This window comes from Poecile atricapillus, chromosome 10 (assembly GCF_030490865.1).
Source record: "Poecile atricapillus isolate bPoeAtr1 chromosome 10, bPoeAtr1.hap1, whole genome shotgun sequence".
Classification (NCBI taxonomy): Eukaryota; Metazoa; Chordata; class Aves; order Passeriformes; family Paridae; genus Poecile; species Poecile atricapillus.
The window spans coordinates 14,034,228-14,054,579 of record NC_081258.1 but is presented as its reverse complement, the minus strand read 5'-3'; the positions used below and the strand labels follow the sequence as shown (position 1 = coordinate 14,054,579).

The 20,352-nt window shown below is 55.4% G+C and overlaps 2 protein-coding genes across 2 annotated transcripts; both read right to left on the bottom strand.

Annotated features, from left to right (window-relative positions):
* Window positions 1-232: 232 nt before the first annotated feature.
* Window positions 233-6,402, bottom strand: MLKL (mixed lineage kinase domain like pseudokinase). The gene is made up of 11 exons (XM_058846090.1): window positions 6,302-6,402; window positions 5,086-5,646; window positions 4,782-4,895; window positions 4,505-4,679; window positions 4,306-4,403; window positions 4,048-4,183; window positions 3,407-3,491; window positions 2,866-3,014; window positions 2,618-2,667; window positions 1,997-2,137; window positions 233-892 (listed from the first exon to the last, which is right to left on the bottom strand). The coding sequence occupies exons 2-11, from the start codon at window positions 5,540-5,542 to the stop codon at window positions 840-842; spliced, it is 1,458 nt and encodes a 485-aa protein (XP_058702073.1). The 5' UTR covers window positions 5,543-5,646; window positions 6,302-6,402; the 3' UTR covers window positions 233-839.
* A 785-nt stretch (window positions 6,403-7,187) lies between these two features.
* On the bottom strand, window positions 7,188-19,318 carry FA2H (fatty acid 2-hydroxylase). Its single transcript, XM_058846091.1, has 7 exons — window positions 18,972-19,318; window positions 12,938-13,033; window positions 11,088-11,230; window positions 10,867-10,973; window positions 9,469-9,641; window positions 8,729-8,981; window positions 7,188-8,073 (listed from the first exon to the last, which is right to left on the bottom strand). The coding sequence occupies exons 1-7, from the start codon at window positions 19,236-19,238 to the stop codon at window positions 7,994-7,996; spliced, it is 1,119 nt and encodes a 372-aa protein (XP_058702074.1). The 5' UTR covers window positions 19,239-19,318; the 3' UTR covers window positions 7,188-7,993.
* Window positions 19,319-20,352: the final 1,034 nt, after the last annotated feature.

Below are 20,352 nucleotides of genomic sequence, written 5' to 3'. Positions count from 1 at the left end.
GAGAACCGGGGGAGAACTGGGGAAGTCCAGGGGGAACCGGGGAGAACGGGGGGGAAGCTGGGGAGGGGCCCGGGGAAAACCAAGGGGAACCCGAGGGGCGGCGAGTGGAACCGGAAAGGGTTTGGGGGGAACCGGGGGGAGCCCAAAGGGAGCCGGAGGTGGCCCCAGGGTAGCCGGGCCCCGGCGTCCCGTGGGCAGGGCCCGAGGAGAATCACAGAACGGGTCAGGTCGGAAGGAGCACGGTGAGTCATCTGGTCCCACCTCCGTGCTCAAGCAGAATTGTCCTAGAGCACGTTTCACAACATTGCATCCAGATGTTTCTGGAATATCGCCAGGGAGGAAAACTCCACACCCTCTCTGAGCAATGTTCCAGTGTATGATCACCCGCACAGAAAAGAAATTCTTCCTCATATTCAAGTGAAACTTCCTATGTATCGTTTTCTGCCCTTTGGCTTTTGTCCTATTGCTGGGTGCCGCCCAGCAGAGCCTGGTCCATGCTCTGAAGTCTCTCTTCAAATAGGCACACTCACTGATGGGCTCTCCTGTCAGTCGCCGTGTCTTCTCGAGGCTGAACAGGCTCAGCTCCCTCAGCCTTTTCTTGTAAAAGAAGATATGTTCCATCCCTCTGGTCCCCCTGGGCTTCTTGACAGCCTCTCCTCAAGTCACCTCACTCCCCAGCTGCCCCCGAGGCCACCCAGGCACGGCCCCTTGGTGAGGCGAATCTGTCACGCACAGAAACAAACGCAGGAGTATTGAACCATCGGTCTCTGTGAGGGGGAAGAGGGACAAGTGGTACCCTGGGCTTGCTGCCCTTGGTCACCTGGCCCCATTTTCCACGGTTAACTTCCTTGGTTTCTGCTTTTCTCCAGGTCAGCCAGCGAGTCCACAATCTCTGCAAAACACAAGGACGGCATCAATCAACACAGAGGATTTCTTGTGGGCTTGTTTGGATTTTTTTAACAGATGAGAAGATGGCTTTCCCTCACTGGTAACAACCGGGACATGCAGTTACACTCTCCTCGGGCCAGCACAGACGGGCAGGGATTAGCAGGGGACAGGCCTGAGCAGACAGCACAGCCCAAACAGATGTAGCAGTGTTTATGGAAACTCCTTTGTGAACAGCTGCAATAAGCTGTCCTTCCAGCTCAGCTCCACACAGTGGTGGGTGTTGGATTAGGGTCATATTAGACTAATAAAGCCATCCTGTTTCCTCAGTGTGGCTTTGCCAATGTCTCTAATGATATTTTGGTGTTTTCGCTTCAGCCAGGGTGATTCCCTGTGCCAGGGTCTGCTGAGGAAGGTGCTGGTGGGAAATGGAAGCACATAGGTGTGACACTTGGTTTCTTGGGCACATTTCCCACATCTCTGGTGTGGATCTGGTTCTGTAGGATGGAGTGGGTGAGACTGAAGGAAGTTTTTTCCCATTAGATAGATGAACCAAGGGAAGGGTACGACCTCCTTGACTTCAAACACACCAGATGCATTCCTCTCTAATTTCTTGATGTAACTGTTGTATCTTCTGATGGAGACCAGTTACTCATCTGATCAGACACAAACCAGCTTCAGAGAGAGTGAAAACTTCCCTGTCATAGAGCAATGCCCAGGACTGCATCTTATTGCTCAAAGGCCAAGGCAGGAGATGTTCCTGCAGAGCGTTGTGGCTGCTCCTCCAGCTTATGGGATCTGCAGGACCTGAGTGGGGATTAACTCACAGACCCCTATTTCCAGTTCAGTACTTGTCTGAGAGAAAAAGCTACTTTTATGTGATACCAAATGAACAAACAGCTTGGTGATTATTGTCACGGCATGGGTAAATACATGTTAATGTGTGAGGTCTGGAACCGGGGAACTTGTTAGCATAAAAAGGAAGGTCAAGGCAGGATCCCAAAACACAAAGCCAGGCAAATTCATGTGGGAATTAAGGGGCAAACTGCCTGCTGAAGTAGCTGATTGAAGGATGCAAAGGGCCTGTGGGGCAGGTGTCTGGGACACTTACCCTCGGCAGAAGGGCGTTGAGAAGGGTCAAAGGCCCGGCACTGTTCGATGACTTTCCTCAGGTCTTCAGGACAATCTTCCCCAAGAGGGTCCCAGTAATGGTGATTGCAGATTTTCTCCACAATCTCCTCAGGAGTGCAGCCTAGACAAGAAGTGCAAGCAGGAGTGTCAGGATGGAACTCTGCTGCCACAGGAGGGTGCTGGGGAGGAAGCGCAGAGCAAAGCCATGCTGAGAGCCTGCGTGCAGCCTTTGGCAGGGAGCAGCCAGCAGGGAAGTGACCCAAACTCCATCTGCAATGAATCCCACTGAATTTGGCATGACACTGTTGGGCTCCAGTAGAGCAAGATGTGTTTACGCTTAAATGCACAGGACCATCCAATAGAAACAAAAATTATTTGCATGTTTGTGGTTTAAGCAGATTGCTTTACTATAAGCTGTACTTTACTATATTGGAGTTTCAGGGGAAGTTATGAAGCTGTTATGCAGAATCAGGCACACCAGGCACTGCAACTGGCACCTGCATGGGATGCTCAGGGAAGGAGCAGGGAGCATCCAGTGCCGGACAGGAACCACAATGTGACATGTGGCTTTTACCCAGGGAACCAGATTCTTCTGTCTCACCTTCAAATGGGATTTTGAAGGTTGCAATCTCTGCCAGAACAATCCCAAAGCTGGAAGGAGAAAAGCAAGAGTCTCAGTATTCATTCCACCATATATTCTTCCTTTCTAATGGAGAGGACTGTTGGGCTATGCCAACTGGAAGCACCTGCTTGTGTATCCGATTAAAACTGGCCTCCTTCCATAGCTCAGCAGCTACTCTGCCAGACACCTGCCTACTCACAGGTATCTCCTGGGAGGGACAGACACACCTGTATATTTCACAGGGCCTCTTATAAGGGTAGTTGATGTCTTTCAGGTTCTCTGGAGCGATGTAAGCCAACATAGAGATTTGTTTCCATTCCTTCTTGGCTTTCCTCTTGATGGATGATTCTGTTTCACACAGCTCAAATCCTGACAGCTGATTGAGAGAATGAGAAAAAGAGAAGTAGAAACCTGTGATGCAGCTGACTGCACCTGAGATGGAGAGAGCAGAGTGAGGTGCCCTGGGCAGCAAAGGCTGGTGTGCAGCTGTGTGTGCTGCCCAGCACAGGTCTCTTCCTGCAAGCAAAACCAGAGGTGAAGGCAGGTGAATTGCCCCAGCTTCAGCTCATCCCAGGCTGGATGGTTTAGGAACACTCACTTTGCTGATGATAAGACCAAGATAGGGAGGTTTAAGTACCTAAAGTTATTGGGGAGATGGCTCTACCCTGTTTTATCCCGGACCATCACAATTCCCTTCAGTGTTCTTAGGTGGAGACATCCACAAAACCATTTAAAACTCACAAAAGCATCTCCAGGTGTGGTGCTTACCTTCACACAGTAATCCCCAGCCACCAGGAATTTGCTACTGCAGATGCAGCCATGGAGTCGGGACTTCTCCCCTGTCTGGTGCAACCTGCAGATGGATGGAACCAAGGGCAAAACATGACGATGATGGTGATGATGATGATGATGACAACGATGGACTGACCCATCCCCACCTTGGCCCTCCCTCCTGCTGTGAAGGGAATGACTGACATGCTTCCAGAGAAGCCAGCAGCTCTCTGCCTGCCTTGGTGGATCAACTGTGCCAAGCCAACCTTTCCAGCAGGGGCTGGAAGAGCTGCTGTGGGCAAAACCACAAGCCTTGTGGATGAGCAAGACCTGTAAGGATAACTGGCCATGCTGTAGGGTACTTCCAAATCTGCCCTGTAGATCTGGGGAAGGGGATTTTCCCCTTCCAGGCCATTGCAGGCTTGAAGCCATATGTAGGGGACAGTGACAAGAGTAGATGGGAACTACTGCATCCAAATCCTACCCCTTCACCAGCCTCCCATTCCAGTGTCCCAAGGTGGTGTCACTGGGAATTAGTGTCTAACAGGATACCATGGCTTACTCTGAGATGCCAGGAAGCTGCACTCAGCTTTTGGATTATCAGGTGGAGTTACTCACTGATTTATACAGGTGCTCACCTGTAAAGGCCTCTGGCAGCTCCCAAGGCCATCCGAATTCGGATATCCCAGGAAAGATGCTGTTGCTTGTTCAGCACATCCCGCAGTGTCCCATGCTTACAGTACTCCATGATGATGGAGAAGCAGGGGCTCCCATCTGCAAGGCAAAAGCATCCTGCCTTGTGCCACCTCTTGGGAGGGGACCACAAGGCATGTGCCACCAGCTAGCCCCGGGGATGGCAGGGTTGGAAAAGGGTGACATTAATGTGACAGCCCTACCATTCTCCTCAATGCAGATCCCATACATGCGCAGGATGTTTGGAGACTCAAACTTCTTTAGGGTCTGAATCTCCTTCTCAAAGATGTCTCTCACCTTGCTGTAGAAATGGACAGCACAGTGAGATCCCTGAAACAAGGCATGACATAGTGCTGTGCCACCCTTCTGGGGCCACACTCGTTCCCACCCAGGACAACTCACACTGGGTCAGTGGTCAGTGGCCTCTTGAAGGTTTTGATGGCAACAGGGTACTTGAGGTACTCGCCCTCATAAAGGTCGTAGCTCTCTGTGTCCTGCAGGTGCCTGTGGAAAGTGAGGTGGTCTCTCTTGATCTCAGTGATGTCTTCTCTTTTACCAACATTGACCTTCTTCAAGCCTGCTCCCACCATGTGCCAGAAGGGAACAAGGGACACATTAGGCAGGGCTTGTGGGGAAAGGACACAGTGCACAGGGTGCAGGTGGTGTGACACCGACTTACGCTCCATCTCACGAATGACTTTGTTCAGCTCGCTTTGCATCCAGTCCACCTTGCTCTCTATATACTCCCTGTCACTGTAGATCTTCTCAACCACATCTTTGGGCTCCTCAGTACCTAGGGAGAGAAACAAGCAGAGGTTGGGCCACTGGATGAACAAGCATGACTGTGTAGTTTGGTTTTTTTTGTGGTTTAAATGTCCTTATGGCTCTTCATGGCCATGGCCATCAAGGCAGATCAAGGCAGCAGCTGGAGAGAGGGGCCAACCGCCAGTCACAGGCAAAGAGGTTTTGCTAAATGCACTCACTTGCAATCACCTGGTCCAAGAAAGCTCTGTCATCCCTCAGGTCCTCAGCATCCTGCCTGCGACATATCTTTGACTGGAAAGCTTCCAGGAAAGCCTGCTTCTGCTCTGCCTGCAGCAGGAGCGAGAGCCCCTGGGCAATGTCCTCCAGGCTTTCATTCACCCAGACAAACTCCTCACCAGTACTTCGGGCTCGCAGGAACTTCTGGATCCAGCTGGTCTGGCTGTATTTCATCACCAATTTCTGGGCTTCCCCCAGTGCCTGGAGCAGCTTTTTCATCAGTTCCTCTTCATGGTGGGAGATGTGCTGTCGTGGCTGAGCCCTAAGGATCCTCACAGGCTCCAGCAGAATCTGGATGCGCTCCACGAGGCGCTGGCACTGGTGCTTACAGCACTTCACCTGCTCGAATTGGGCATAGATGGCCTGGGCCACAGAGAGGACCCTCTCCAAAATGTCCATGCTTGCAGCAAAGGGCTTGGCCACTGGGGATGTGGGCTGGCACTGTCTGGTGCAGGTAAGCCTCAGGCGTTGCTCGGAGATCAGCTAGATGCAGCTCTTCCACCCTAAGGAACACCCTGATATGGCACATGTCCTCCCACAGCCCCTCACTTCTCCAGCTGCTTTGCTTTCCCTGCTTTGCCTGGCACTGCACCTGCTCATGCAGATTGGAGCAGGCACACAGAGACATCAGTAGCAGCAGTAGTGGCACATCTTTCTCTGCATTAGCAAGAGATGTTTTGCCTTGATTTATGTACATTAATTTAGTGTGAACCATCCCAGAGATCTTCCACCCAGAGGAGCAGGGACATAATGACCCAAGGAGCATCCCCGGGGCAGCATTCCTGGCTCTGGGCCCTGCATCACCCTGGGTTCCTGCCCCCAGAGTCCGTACCTTTGACTGTAAAGATCTATTTTAATTTCTGTCCAATGTCTCTCTGTGTGGCCAACCATCTAATAAAAGCTTGCACATCTTCACAGCCCCAGCTTCTCCACATTTTCTCCCCATAGCTCTGTTCTGCCCACATAAAAATTTGAATCAAGCTCTTTCTATGCGCTCAGCATCCCCACAGGGATGGTGCCTGCTCCCCAGCCCACATGCAGCCAGCAAGGACAGAAAACCACCCCTGTTGCAGGGAAATAGCAGCAGCCCCTCTGATGCAGCCAGCACTAAGAGAGGGGTGCCAGGTTCTACTGGCTGGAAATGAGATAGAAACACACCCAAGATGCAGCTGCAGCCACTCTCTTCAGGCTCTCTCCAGCACTGCCCCCAAGGAAGGATCTCCACTGTCCAAGAGAAAGTGTCTGTTACCTGGTCCTGCTTGGCTGGCCTCGGCTGCCTCCGCAGACTGGAGGGGCATGGCAGGACGAGCACGGGTTTAAAGGGTGTCACAGCGGAAGGGACATTGTGCAACCCAGCTTCCCACGCCATCACAGCTCCCAGTTCCCAGAAAGCTGCCTGGGGTATTCCCAAGGGCTGTATGCCCTTGTGCTGGGTTTTGCCTGATGGAAGAAGGAATTGCCCACAGGAAGCGCAGTGGGAAAAAGGGGATGGGGAAGTTGTGTCCCCCTGTATTGATGTTTCTGCTATTTTGAGCACCACAACCCATTCTGCTGTGCTGGCAGCTGTGGGAAGGTTTGCCCAGGGCACTGGAACACTCACAGCAAGGTCTCTGTGACCTGCTGAACTTCCTGCATGTGCAGTGAGACCCTCCAGAGCACAGCCCTGCTCCTCTCCCCATCCCTGAGCCCCAGGAGGCCCCAACACCAAAGGAGGCGGGCTGTGGACACCAGTGCTGGAAAGAGGGCTTGACCTCTGCTGGGAGCACAGGAAGTTTTGCAGATGGCTTCGTCAGAGGGCCAGGCTGATTTGGGAAACTCTGGGGTGCACGCGACACTATTGCCCAACTTCAGAGAAGTGAGTGGCAGCTTCTGCTTACCCAGAGCCCCAGCGTCACACAGGTTTGCTGAGAATATCCCCTGCAAATCTCCTACCTCACCGTGGCTGATGAGGGGAGCCAGGAATGGTGGCTCCAAGGGCCATCAGCACCTGGAAAAGGGATACACGAAGGGTGGGAGAACAGCCCTGGGGGATACATTTGCCAGACCCTTTTAAGAAAGTTTTATTTTTCAAAATATACAGCTTATTTACAATTGTAGTGTCTATAGTTTTACATATAAATTTATTTCAAATGTTTAAATATCTGCAGTAAACACTAGGGAAAAAATAATAAAAAATAAAATCACAGGATCAGCAAAAAAGGCATCTCAGTAATTTTTTTCATTGGAGTTTGAGTTTCAAGTAGCCAATGTCTATGAAAATCATGAACTTGATAAATCTGGCAGAGATATGGGTGCACTGGTTAGAAAAAGGCACAGTCCAGACCTGCAGGACCCACCCCGAAAGGGCTGCAGGCCAAGAAAACCCTGTGCCAAGATCAGGCCAGGAGAAGGACCTAGGACAGGGAATCCCCTCGGCATGAGTTAGGCAATAGGGGTAACTGCAGCGTGTTGGATGCCCTGGGGAGAGGGCACCCCAGGAGAGACAGGGGCTCTGGCAAGGTGCCAGGGCAGAGGAGGGAGGGCAGCATCAGGCACTTCATCTTTCAGGCAGCAGATCTGCCCGTGCATCCATAGCCTGGAGCAGGAGGGCAGTGAGGTAGTGGCAGGAGTCCATCAGGGAACCCCACAGCTTCCTCCTCCCCTTGCCTCACCATCCTCAGCCCCACATCCCCTTGCCAGTGCCACAGCTGGACCACAGCACTCCACAGGGATGCTGTGTTTGGAGTCACTGTTGTGGCACAGCTCCCAGGAAGGGGGCAGGGACCAGCTGGCCTCGCTGGGGGCTGGGGAGGGACACCAGCCCCAGTGCTGGGGGTACTGAGCCAGCAGCTGAGCACTGGACTGGGGCTGTCAGTCCTCTTTCTTGAAGGTCTCCTCAGGGATGAGTGTCCGGAAAGGATAATCCCAGAAGCGTGTGCTGATGCCAAAACCTGTGGGCAGGGAAGAGAGAGTTCAGCCCATGGCATCATTGAGGTTGCAAGAGCTCTGTGTTAAATGGTGAGGGAAGACTGTCCATATTTTGGGAAGGGAGCAAGGCAAAGTGAGGACAAGGAGAAAGAGCAGAGGGAGCAGGAGCTGGCTGGGCCATGCCAACAAGCCCCATGGATGACAGCTTATCTGGATGGGGCGTTTTCTCCTAGGAAACCGGGCAAAGGGCAAGTTGAGCAAGCACTGGGCTAGGGAAAGTGTGGAGTGGATCTGGGGAAGCCCAGGGCCACACCCTACACCTGCCAAAGCCTCCCAGCAAGAAGAGATGCTGTCCTGGGGAGAGACAGGCACCCATATCCCAGCACTGTGGGGGTTTGGCCTCTGCCCTGACATTCCAAGCAGCACTGACACCCACCAGTGAGAAGGGCTGCTGCTTTCACCCCTGCACTGCTCTGGCTCCCCATCCTCAACCTGGGAGCCAGGAAATATTCTCCGTGGGCTACAGCACATCACATGCTGCTTCCCCAGCAGTGCAGTGCTTGGCTTTCCTCATCCCAAATCCCAAATATTTTGGAACAATCAGCTGCACACATGCAGGTAGACTTGATCTTTGACAGCCCTTGCCCCTGCCAGCATGCGTGGGGAACATGGTGCTACCTGATCTTTGGTGTTCAAAGTGGTGCTTGACATGATAGGCCTTCAGGCCATACAGGTAGGTGCCCTTTTTGGGTGAGCCGTAGTGGAGGTAATAGTGCATCATGTCGTAGATGACGTAGCCGCAGAGCCCCCCGACGAACACCGCCAGCCCCAGCATCTCGGGCAGCAGGAGCCGCAGGACACCGTAGAAGAAGCCGATCACCAGCGAGGCTGGCACAGGAGGGAAGACCAGGCGGGAGCTGTCGAAGGGAGACTGGAAGCAGAGAAGATGGTGGGACAGGCAGCTCTTAGCTCACCCTCCAGCACATCCCTGCCAAGCATCAGGGAAACCCATCTGGGAGAAGCCAACACCAAAAACCCTCCCTTAATTGTACCCGGTGGTGAGAGAAGCCCCCCAATGCGTGCCAAGGTGCCCAGGCAGGTGGTGGTTCTGTCTGGCAGGTGCCCAAACTCCACAGGGCCATTTCCTCCAGAAAAGCTAGAGGGAGCCTGTGGCTCTTTTGGTCTTCCCTCTTGCCCAACCACAGAGCTTGAAAACTTAACTCCAGCTTCTCCAAGGCTGTTTTGCAGCCCTCGCTGATATTGGGTAAGTGCCTCGCTTGAGATGCCACCAGTCACACTGAGCAGGCACGAACAGGCTCTGCCTGGGCAAAGGCCACGCAGTAACAGGCTCCAGTGGGGCAAAGGCCACCATTCCCACGGCCCAGCAGGCGCCAGCGGAGGCGGGAACTGCGACTCACCTTGTGATGCTGACCATGCAGCAAGAAATGCAGGGTGATGAGATAGTAGTTACTAGCAGGTGGCTTCATGTGGAAGACAAAGCGATGGATGAGGTACTCTAGCAGGGACCACAGGATCATTCCCAGAAGGAAGATGAAGGGGAAGTAGTATTTGTGGACGGGGATGGAGTACTCTACACAACAAGATGTGCAGTGGTCAGCAGGGCAGGCAACGTGCAGGTGCTTTTATCCATCACTATCCCTCCCTCTCACCCCTCATCCACCTCCTGCCCTGAGCTTCTCTAGGGAACTACCTGCCCAAGCACATGTTTTCCTTTGATTGCCATTAATTTACAGGAACAGTCAGCTTCTTGCTGCCTCAGGGAGCCAGTGAGGGGAGTTCCCTTCATTCCAGATGCCAATAGGGTTTTGGATGTGCACTCTAGGGACTGCGTCATCATTACAAAGCTGCTTCACCCACCAGAACAAGGCAGGAGGGACCTTAGTTGCACAGGCAGCACTCGTGACAGTAAAACAGTGCTGTTGGTGTTGGTGTTTATTTTTTGGGGGGAAAAAGAATAGATTTGTTGGGCACTTTCCCCCGCAGAACATTTTTCAGCCACCTCCTTTCAGGGCTGGCTGCCAGCCCTGTGTCCCTCCTGGCAAAATTTGGATTCCCCCAAAACCCACTTACTTTTAGGAAAAAAAACCCACAAAACTCGGCAGCAAGGTGCTGAATGCCACAAGGAGCAGGGGCTGGCTGTGCAGCAGGCGCTCCCCACCCCACAGCCGGGCACAGCTGGCACTGGGTGGCACCTTGCAAAAAAAATAGGGAACCCAGAAAAAAAAAAAAAAAAAAAAGACAACAAAGAAGACAGCCTGCCCCGGCCACGCTTGTTATTCCCGGGGGAGCAGGGAGCAGACAGTGGGAGATTCAAGGGCAGGCGTTTCGGGCAAACAAGCCTCGCACTGTGAGGCGCCGGCGGCGCTGAGAGCCGGGTTTGTTCGCCCGCCACGGCGGCATTCAGCCATGGCCCGGGGTGGGCGTCAGCCGCGATTGGAACCCACCCCAGCACCGGCAGGGCTCGGTTTTGGGGACTGAGGGAACGGAGGCAAGAGGCAGCAGACTGCAGCCCAGGTCAGCAGGCTCTGTGCCTCTACGGATCTCCTGGGGGGACCAAATCTTGTGGTGAGAGGAGGGGATGGAGGTGGGCAAGCACAGGTGGCTTCATGCAGGGAAATGCTGGTGGCCACAAGGGAGAGGTGCTGACCTTGTGCTCTTGCGTGTGGCCTTGGTGAGCACGTACAGGAGGGATGAGGAAGGGATGCAGGTCTCTGCCCACACAGGGCTGTCCTGCCCCTGGACCCAGAGTGGGGTCCAGAGTAATGGAAGCCCAAAAGCTTTGGTGCTGCTGATACCTGTGGTGAAGGAGGAGAAGAGCCTGGTGTTGCCCTGAGCAAGGGAGGTGTAGCTGACCCAGCTGAGATAGAGCACCACGGGCGTCCATACCATGAACACCACATACCTATGGGGTAGAAGGAGATGTCAGAGGAATGGCTCAGTCCTGCTGGCTGGTGAGCGATCCCCTCCTCCCTGGGCAGGCACCACCCAGGGCACAGTGCAGACCCTGTGAGCTCACCATGCTGTCTTGGAGAGGAACTCAAGGAAATCGGAGTGGAAGAGACGGATGGGCCGATCCACAGGCTGGTGCACCCACTCATCGTACTTCTCCCCTAAGTAGCCCACCTGCCACAGCAAGGGCTTCTGCCAGTCTACCAGGTCCTGGGGGAGTAGACAGTGGTTGTAGTGCTGTGGAACCCACAAACCATCCCAGTCCCAGGCACAAAGCTGAGCTGCTGCTGCAGGATTTTGGGCTGCAAACCCCTTGTCATGACCCAAGAGCAGTTGCTTCTGGTTCCAAGGTGCCCTGAGCTCCCCACAAGCAGCAGCACAGGGCAGATGAGGGGCCAAACACACATCAGCCCCACCTACCTGCAAACACGGGGCTTAGCTCACCCCTGTGCCACCGGGTACCTGCCAGCGGATCAAGGTGAAGGTGGCTGTACCCAGACCTGGCTCAGCATCCAGCCCTGGTAAGTGAGGCTCTTTGCTGCCAAGATTAGATAGTGAGCAGCGATATTCCCCAGCAGAACACCTCTCGTGGCACATGGATCCCATCCCCGTGGCACTGCCCCAGCCAAGGACATTTCTCCTTGTGCAGAGGACACATGGACCGGCAACGCTGTTTGGGCACCCCAGTGAGGAGTAAAGTGGGAAGGGATGGGGAGCAGGGATACAGGATGGGAACACAAACTCCAGCACTGCTGTTGTGCATGGCTGAATTCAGGTGCAAGAGTAAGAAGGGACCTGTGCAGGTACTGATGTTGGCATGCCATGAAAATAGGGAGGCACAACTGGCAGCACAACCTCTGCCACTGCTCATCATCCCTGGACACATCATCTGCTGGCCTGGCCAGATAAGGTGGGGTCTCAGTCCCACCCTTGTGCCAGGACTGAAGCCATGCTTGCCTGGCCAAGCCCCAGGCCTGGCAGTTCTCCTTGGGCTGCTTGTGCCACACAGCACTGGCACAGAAATCTGGCAGCTGGGGTTGTGCTGCCAGTGGTGGGGATGGCTCAGTTTGGGGCATCTCAGGGCAAGGAGCTGGGGTGGCTGTGGGCATTTTGTGGGTTCTGCTGCAGGCAGGGATGAACACAATCACAGAGAAGGTGAAACAACCCCTGTTGGTGTATGGGATGGGAACACAGCCTTTCTCCACTGGGGAGGTAGGGGGAAAGTTAAAAAGGTCACTTTGAAATGGCACATTCTCTTTCAAAGGTCCTCATCCCACCTTTTAAAAGGTGGGGTGAAAGATGTTATCCTGCTCTGAAAAAAGCCCAGCTTTCTACAGGATAAAAGCATGCTCACCAACCAACTGGGATCATGCAAGATGTGGTGACCATGTGGTGCTATGGAGGGCATGGACAGCCAAAGGCACCTTGGAGACAAATCCCCACTGTTGTGGCATGCTTGAAAAGCAACTGGCAGGGCAAGAAGCACCCTGCACACACAGAGATCACCCTGCCCAGGCTGGGGAATCCCTTCCTGCTCATTACAAGTGCTCAGGGAAGGGAAAAAAATAAAATAAATAAAGTAATAAAATAAATAAACCAAGAAAGAAATAAAAGAAAGCAAGGTGTGGCTTGGCAACATTTCCCTCTGGCAGGGCACAGCTTCTGTCAGAGAAAGGCATCTCTCCCATGCTGCTGCAATGGGAGCCTCCCAGCGTGGCCACACCTGTGCAATAAAGCATGAGCAATGCCTTCCACACCAGGAGAAAGGGCAGAAGTGGCTGGATCAGTTCAGCTCCCTCACGCCATCCCTCCCATCCAAGAGGCCAGCAGAAATCCAGCACTCATGCAGGGAAGAGGAGCCCTAGTGTTTCCCAGGAGCACTCTGGCAAACAGCTGGAGAAACTCCAGAGCTCTTACCTTCTCCACATCCACTGTTCTGTAGCAGAGGTCTGTCTGCTCTGGAGTCTGAGCTGCAGCAACCACCTCCTTCTCATCCACTGTGTCAGAGAGGCTCTGAAAAGAGAAGGAAAACCCTGAGGTGAAGCACCAGTGGCGGATTCAGCTGGGGATGGTGATGCCTGTAGCACTGAGGGGTTCGGCCAGAGTGAGCTCCTGCCTATTAAACAAATATGGGGGGAATTCAGGTGAATTTCAGTCAGTCAGTTCCTGCAGAGCAGGTTTCCTGAGGAAAGCAGCTGCCAGTGAGCTGTGCTGCCCTTTGGACTGTGCACTGAGCATCGTGGGCTCAGGGCTCTTTGGGAACCTCTTGTCAAGCCCAGTATTAGGAATACCCTGCCCACAGCAAGGACAGCACGGGTGCTTCAGGGTGGCAAGGCAGAAACCCTGGGCCCTGGGGCAGCATTTTCCCCTGCAAATGAGCAGTGCCATAGCAGAGGTCACCTTGCCACCACCAGTAAAGAGAAGGTTCATGCTCTCTCCTCCCACCCCACTGATCTCCAACAAAAGTCCAGCTTGGCTTTTTGGTGCCTCAGAAAGCTGGGCTGGCAGACCTGGGGAGTGTGGTAGAGCTGGTGCCACCGCCCTGGCTGTCAGCACAAGGAAAAACACAAAAGGAGGGACCTTGTCCAGGGTACAAGGCAAAGTGTCCTTCACAGGGTGACCCTGGGCTGAGTGCCTTTGCCGTGGGCTGTGGAATCTGAGGCATGGGGTTTGTTTGTGGCTCAGGAGAGCACGTTGAAGCACAGGGGATGCACTGGTGCACTGGTGGCAGGATGAAGACCCAGCTGCAGTCCCACTGCCAGGGCGGGCTGAGAAACAGGAGAAACCTGCCCTGTCTGATGCTTGGAAGCAAACACATTGCCAGCTGCCAGCACCAGCCTCCTTCCTGTAGCTGCGCCAGCTCTGGCGCCGGCCGTGCCGCTGATGGGGGGCTCGGTGAGGTTGCAGCGTGCCCATGCAAACCCCAGGGCAGCCGTGCCCCCGGCAGCAGCGCCGGCTCCCCGTGCAGGACGTGCCAAACATGCCTTTTCCCCCGCTTTGTCACCTTGAGTTACCCATTAACCCGGAGCAGGGTACGGCGTGGCCCGGCAGCCGCAGCACAGCCGTGCCCGACGGGGCTTCCAGCTGTGCCGCTTCCAGAGAGGAAGGGTTTTCTCCCAGCTCCTCAATGGATGCTCTGCCCACTGCTCCGGGAGGGATGCACTGCCACCCTATTGAGGGGAATACCCCCCCGGCAGCTGCAGGAGGGTCTGGGATGCAGGAAAACCGAGGTCACCTTGCCAGGACATCAGGACTTTGTGCCTTGTTGGGGACACCGAGGCAGGGCTCAGGCACTGTTGGCTGACAGCAGGCACTCCTTGCAAGCTGTGCTCCCACCCCATTTCCCGGGCTAAATGGATTTCAAGCCTCATTCTGCTTGTCCAGGAACTCCATTACTCAGCTCTGAGGTGGCCCCTTGCCCGGGGCAGAGGGCAGGGAAGGACAGGGGATATTCCCAGTCAGTATTTCCAGGCTGGAATCCCATTGGCATCAATTTTACTGCAGGCAGCGCCCCAATATGAGCTGATGCCATGTTTCTGCTGGCCTCTTGGATGGGAGGGATGGCGTGAGGGAGCTGATGCTATGTGCCACCACACCTCTCTGTGACAATTCCCACTGCTATTTTCCACACTGCACGCTCTCTCCTTCAGCCAGACATTCCAAAACCCTAGGGCAAGTGGGATGTCTTAAAATCCAGTGAAGCATGGTGAATTTATGGTTTTGCCTCTGCCCTCTGCAGGTGCTTTGGAAGAAAATTTGGCTTTAAGAAAGTGAAACGGCTTATCCATGCCCTGAGAAATGGGCTGGTGCTCTCCACCTTCACGCTTGCACCACCAACCTAGCCAGCAGCAGGAAGGATGCTTAAGAAAGCTGGGCTGACGCAATGCCCGGCACCTCTCCTCCCTTTTCCGAAATGTTCACACACCTCCAGTTCCCCTGCCCATGGATGCCTGAGCACCCTGTCATGGCTGGAGGTTCTCTGGTCCTCCCAGGTCAGGGAGATGGACTGTGGGGCTCACATCCCACCTCACCACCTGGGCTGGGTGACATCAGTGAGATGCCATTGCCCTGTGTGATATGGCAGCTCCTTCTCAGCACGTGAATCATCTCCTACCCCTCCTCTTCCTCAGCGGGGGAGCAGGAGGAAGGTTCTCCCCTTGCTCACCCTGGGGCTGGCACTGAAAGGACCCGGAGCAGTGTCGCAACCGGGATGCAAACCACGCTGGCATGTCCCAACTGGCTCCCCAAAGGGTGGCCTGTTCCTGCCTGCCCCAAGCACGCAGGGGCCCTGCTGGGATCAAGCCCCATGGGACCCAAACCAGTGCTGGGGCTTCTGCCCCTTCTCCTCCTAATAGGAGGTGGGTTGGAAGGAGGCTGAAGGGCTGTGCTGAGCTGGGCTCTGCTGTCACCTGTGAGTGGTGAAGATGAATCTGAGCTGTCTCCAGGCAAACAGGTCCTGCCAGTGAAGATGAACAAGGGGTCTGATGTAAGGGAGGGAAAGTTAACGCCTACAAGGCACTGCAACTGTAAGTGAGCAGCAGTCCCAGCAAGGTGCTGCACATCGGGGCAAACACCCAGGGCACGGCGTGATCCAGTGACTGGGTGACCCAGCATCCACCTGCGATTATCTGGCTGCCCTGCGTGGGTCAGACGGGGAGCTCAGCACCGGTCCTGCACCAGCTGGAGAGCACTGGCTGTGCCACCCCTCCTGCATCAGGGCTTGGGGCATTAAAAAAACAAAATGCAGCTGTGATGTGAGCAGATACAGAGATACAGACAGAAGGGGTAGTCCTGCACAGGGTTCAGTGTTCTTGGGACACGGGCAGAGAGGCTGGAAACCTACCCCTAGCCCAGACAGGGCAATGCTGCTTGCAGACAGCTGCTCTGCCAAAAGCCTGGACCCAGGGGTACTTTCCACCCATTTTCCCAGTGAGTCAAACCCCAGAGGAGCCTTATCATACCTCTGCATTGCTCCAGATCCTCCAGCACCTTCACTGAGCTCCTCAGAGGCTCAGTTTGCTGATGTCCACATGGGACAAGCTCTGTTGGCAGTGCAGGTACAGGCATGTAGCATGAGGACACCCCAGGAGGTGCAGAGAGCCCAAGCAAAGCCTTTGGTTGTGAGGGCACCATCCCAGCACTACCATCCCACCGGCATCGTGGGCTGTGGTCTCTAGCTGGCAGAGCCCCACAAAGCTGTGTCTTAGCCCATTAAACACTGGGTGCAGCAGGACTATTAAGAGGAGGTGAATTTAACTCCTAATCATAGTAGCAATATAAAAAGCCACTTCTTGTTACATCACCACCAAAGAGGAGCCCCAGGTGTCCCGCCTACATCCAAGCGTGCTCAGGCTGGGATGCAAAGCCAGGGCGAGCCTGACGTGCAGCAATATAGGCAAGAGGAAGAGAAGGACACTAAACCTGAGAAGGATGGAAGATTTACTGTGACTCACAGCCACGTCATGCACCCCAAAGAGGCTGTGATTAAAGTCTCTCATTGCTCAAACTGGAAGGGTAATTAGATGATCCAGTTCCCTTCTAGCGAGACTGTTAAATCCATTGTCTAGTTTAGGTAATTATTGGTCACTTTGATCTCCCCTGTATGTCCTGCTTGCATAGATAAAATGTTTAGGGATTAATTTGTCCTTAGCCGAAAGGATTTGGGTGATACAGAAAAGGTATCTGTGGCTGAAAGAGAGAGCCACAGGAAGGGCATGGAGAGGCCAGCGGGATGAAGGCTGGATCTTCTTTATCTCTCCTGCATTAACACATTTTTCACCCTTTCCAAAATCCTGGACATTCCTGGGGGAAGCAGGGGAGGATGCTGGATGCCTGTGAGACCACAGCATTCTGAATCCCTCAATACAGGAATGATGCAGCCCTGGGACATCCAACGGGCAGAGAGAGGCACTGGCAAAACTGTGGGGATCTGGAACCAGACTGGAGCAATGTAACACTTCTTTCAAAGAGCTGTTTGGGCTACACCTGTCCCAAAGCACCCAAAGCATGAACCCAAGCACCACCGAGGGCATCACCTCTCACCAGAGAGGATTTTGGAGGGTTGAGAGTAGGGCAGAGCAGCTCACACATCATGCTGGACACTGCCTCACCATGCAGCAGGCAGCTCTAATCCCTCCCCTGTGTGTTACAGCCTGGGATGGTTTATCTGGCACCAGGCAGTGTCTGATCTCCCTGCGCCCTGGCGTTATCACGCCGTGTATTTGCATTGGGATGGATGGTGGCAGCTCCCCTCGGCGCGGGCTGCGGAGCGAGAACCCGTTCGTCCGGTACCGGCCTTCGCCCCAACCCGCTGGGCTCGTCACGCCTGCAAGGAGGCGGCGGCTCAGCCAGTGTCCCAACAGAGGAGGTGCCATCGCCGGGATCCATCCGGGGAAAATGCAGGCATTGCACCGAGGCTGAAACAAAGCCCTGTCTGTGCCGCTGGGGCCGAGGCTGCGCCTTGGGGAGGACACCCAGCGAGAGCAAACAACCAGCCAGAGGGACCGGCCGGTCACCGACCTCGCTGAGATGTCTAGAAGGGGGACGCCGCTGCTGGGCTGGTGAAGGGGGCTGGGCTGGCCCCGCTGCTCAGCATCCTGCCCACGGAGTGCTGGTGAGGGCTGCTCATTGGGTAGGAGCGCCCAGTGCCACCTGGAGGCTGCGGAACTTCCCCAGGGAACATTCCCTTCCGCCTGGACAGCACGGGACTGGCACAGTGGGGACAGAGCTGTGTCATGGACACCCATGCCCCACACCAGGCAGTCAGGGAGGCTGTGCTCCTCTCCTCAGCAGTGGCTGTTCACCACTGGCAAACCCAAATGCCCAGCACCTTGCTCCCTGGTTGAGTGCTGACAGTGCCAGGAAGGGTGTCCTGTGCCATTGCCCACCCTGTGCCGTACAGTCCTGCTAAAACTGATGCTGAGCTCCATCTCCTACATCCCTTCAAAGACCCAAACTCCTCCATGCCACATTGGCACCCCAGGTCCATCCATCAGCCCTGCTTCCTAGCATGGCCAGGGTGGGATGCAGCTGTGGAATGGGACCCTGTAGGTACCAGGCTCTGTGCACTTGGCACCCTCACCCTTGGCCTCAGGGTCCCCTGCACCTCAGACTCCACAGAACTCCTGGGAGTCAGGAGGCACATGGGACCTCAGCACCCTGCACCACCCACACAAAATCCCAGGAGCCTCAAACACCCTCTGTCCCCTTCACCCCTCATTCCCTGTAGATCCCAGACCCTACAGAGTCTGATCCTATGGGTCCTGTCCTGCTCAGACCCAACACACACCATGTCCCATACAGCTCAGACTGAGATCTGGGTGCACTAAACACCTTATGTACTACATGCACCCCAGAAACTTCCTGCCATGTACGCCCCAAAGCCTATCCTGCCTCTGTATGTCCTGAACAGCTTGGATGCTGAGAAGCTGGACCTGGAGTGCCCTACAGACCCTGTATAGCTCAGACCCTGCACAGTTTGGATCCGGGGTGCCCTACAGACCCTGCACAGCTTAGACTCTGTGCACTCTGGACTTGAGATGCTCTATAAACCCAACACTGCTCAGATTCCAGAGAGCACAGACCTGGAGCACCCTATCACAACTCGACCCAGGACCTAGGGTACCCTATAATCTCTGTACATCCCAGACCCTGGACATGGGGGGCCCTATAGAAACGCTGTACATGCCAGCCCTGGGACCTGCGGTGCCTTAGAGAGACCCTTTATATCCCGGATCAGGACCTGGGCCACCTGTAGAGATCCTGCACATCCTGGAGTAGCACCTGGGGCACCCTATAGCCTCTGTATCTGGCAGTTCCGGGACCCGGGACACCCCATAGCCCTTTTTCACCCTGGACCCGGCACCTGAGGCACCTCACAGAGACTGTATATACCCCCGGTTCCCCTACAGCCCGTGCCCAGCCGGGTCCCGGTTCGGCTCCGCGGCGGTACCTGCTCGTCTCCGGGCTCTATGTCCCCCACGTAGTACTGCTCCAGCCAGCGGCGGGCGTTCGCCGAGTGCCGGTGTGGCGGCCCGTCCAGCGCCGCGCTCACGTCGGTGCCGGCCCGGCGGCGCAGCAGCTGCTCCCCGCCCGGGTGCAGCCGCACGAAGCCGCTCAGGTCGTACAGGCGGCGGTGGCAGGAGACCAGGCAGGCGCCCTGTGCGCAGCGCGCCCGCACCTCGGCGGCGCTGAAGGACCGCGGCCCCGCCGTGGCCATGGCCCCGCCGCCGCTCCCGGTCCCGGTCCCGGTCCCCGTCCAAGTCCCGTCCCGTCCCGTCCCGCCGCCGAGCTCTGCCCGCACCTGCTCATCTGCATACATGCATATGCAGCCAGACACCGCCCCGGGACGCGCCCCGCCACAGCCCATTGGACAGGCACGGACGGGGTGGGGAGGCTCCGCCCCACCGCAGGTACCCTGGAAAGTGGGAATGAGGCATCCGTGGAGAGGCAGAACGGGGAGAAGGGGGCACAGGACACCCACAGGAAATGGGGAAATGAGGCGACCCCCACGGGAGGGGAGTGTGCACCCCAGGGCCCATGGGAACGGTCAGGGAGGGGGAATAGGGGGTCTGGGTAACCTTGGATGGGTTATGGGGGGGGCACTGGGACACCCCTGGGACAGGGATGAAGCTCTGAGGACATGCTGGGGTAGCAGCTGGGGGGTATAGGGCACCCCTGGGGGAATCACCCGTCCCAAGTTATCAATCCCCTTCCAAGGTCCTCCATGACCAAGGCAGGGGACACCCAAGTCCTGGCTCAGAGTGCCCTAGGAGAGCAGGGTCCTTCCTGGGGTCACCCAGAGGCCAACCCACCCCAGTGTCACTTGCTGCCAGGCACCACATCCCCTTCCCAGCTGTCTGAAGATCTATTCCAGTATTTAATTAATTTTGCAATTAGCCAGGGGGGCGGGAGGCAGCCTCAAACACCCCAAAGAATCACAGCCAAATAATTAATAAAGAATGACAAGAAAGGAGTTTCCTATGCATTTTTTTTGGGAAGATTTCCTTCTGAAGTGAGGGGGGCTGCTTTGGGGTGACACCCTTGACCACAGGGGCTGGCCACGTGCCAGCAAATTTGGCGTTGCCGGCCACACTGGGCTGCAACCAGTGATTAAGGTGGGGTTTGCCATCCCAGGAATGGGGAGCCCCCCCCAGCCCCACCTGTAAGGGTGGGTCATCACACCACCTCAGCCCCCCGGCTTTGGGGTGCTGTGGGGCGCTGGCCAGGCATTCACTGAGGCCTTTAATCAAGGTGGATGCAAAACCTGCTGTGGCGGTCGGCGTTGGCTCCACCTTCTCCCCAGCTCCTGGAATGGCCCTGCCACTTGCTCG

Excerpts from the sequence above, each read along its gene's own strand:
- MLKL (XM_058846090.1), bottom strand. The coding sequence starts at position 5,542 with ATGGACATTTTGGAGAGGGTCCTCTCTGTGGCCCAGGCCATCTATGCC. Across the intron at positions 4,404-4,504 it reads CCACTGACCACTGACCCAGT|CAAGGTGAGAGACATCTTTG; the intron begins GTGAGTTGTCCT and ends CCATTTCTACAG. Across the intron at positions 2,138-2,617 it reads CTTCAAAATCCCATTTGAAG|GCTGCACTCCTGAGGAGATT; the intron begins GTGAGACAGAAG and ends CTTCTTGTCTAG.
- FA2H (XM_058846091.1), bottom strand. The coding sequence starts at position 19,238 with ATGGCCACGGCGGGGCCGCGGTCCTTCAGCGCCGCCGAGGTGCGGGCG. Across the intron at positions 10,974-11,087 it reads TTCCTCTCCAAGACAGCATG|GTATGTGGTGTTCATGGTAT; the intron begins GTGAGCTCACAG and ends TCTACCCCATAG. Across the intron at positions 9,642-10,866 it reads CTTCTCCTCCTTCACCACAG|AGTACTCCATCCCCGTCCAC; the intron begins GTATCAGCAGCA and ends CTTGTTGTGTAG.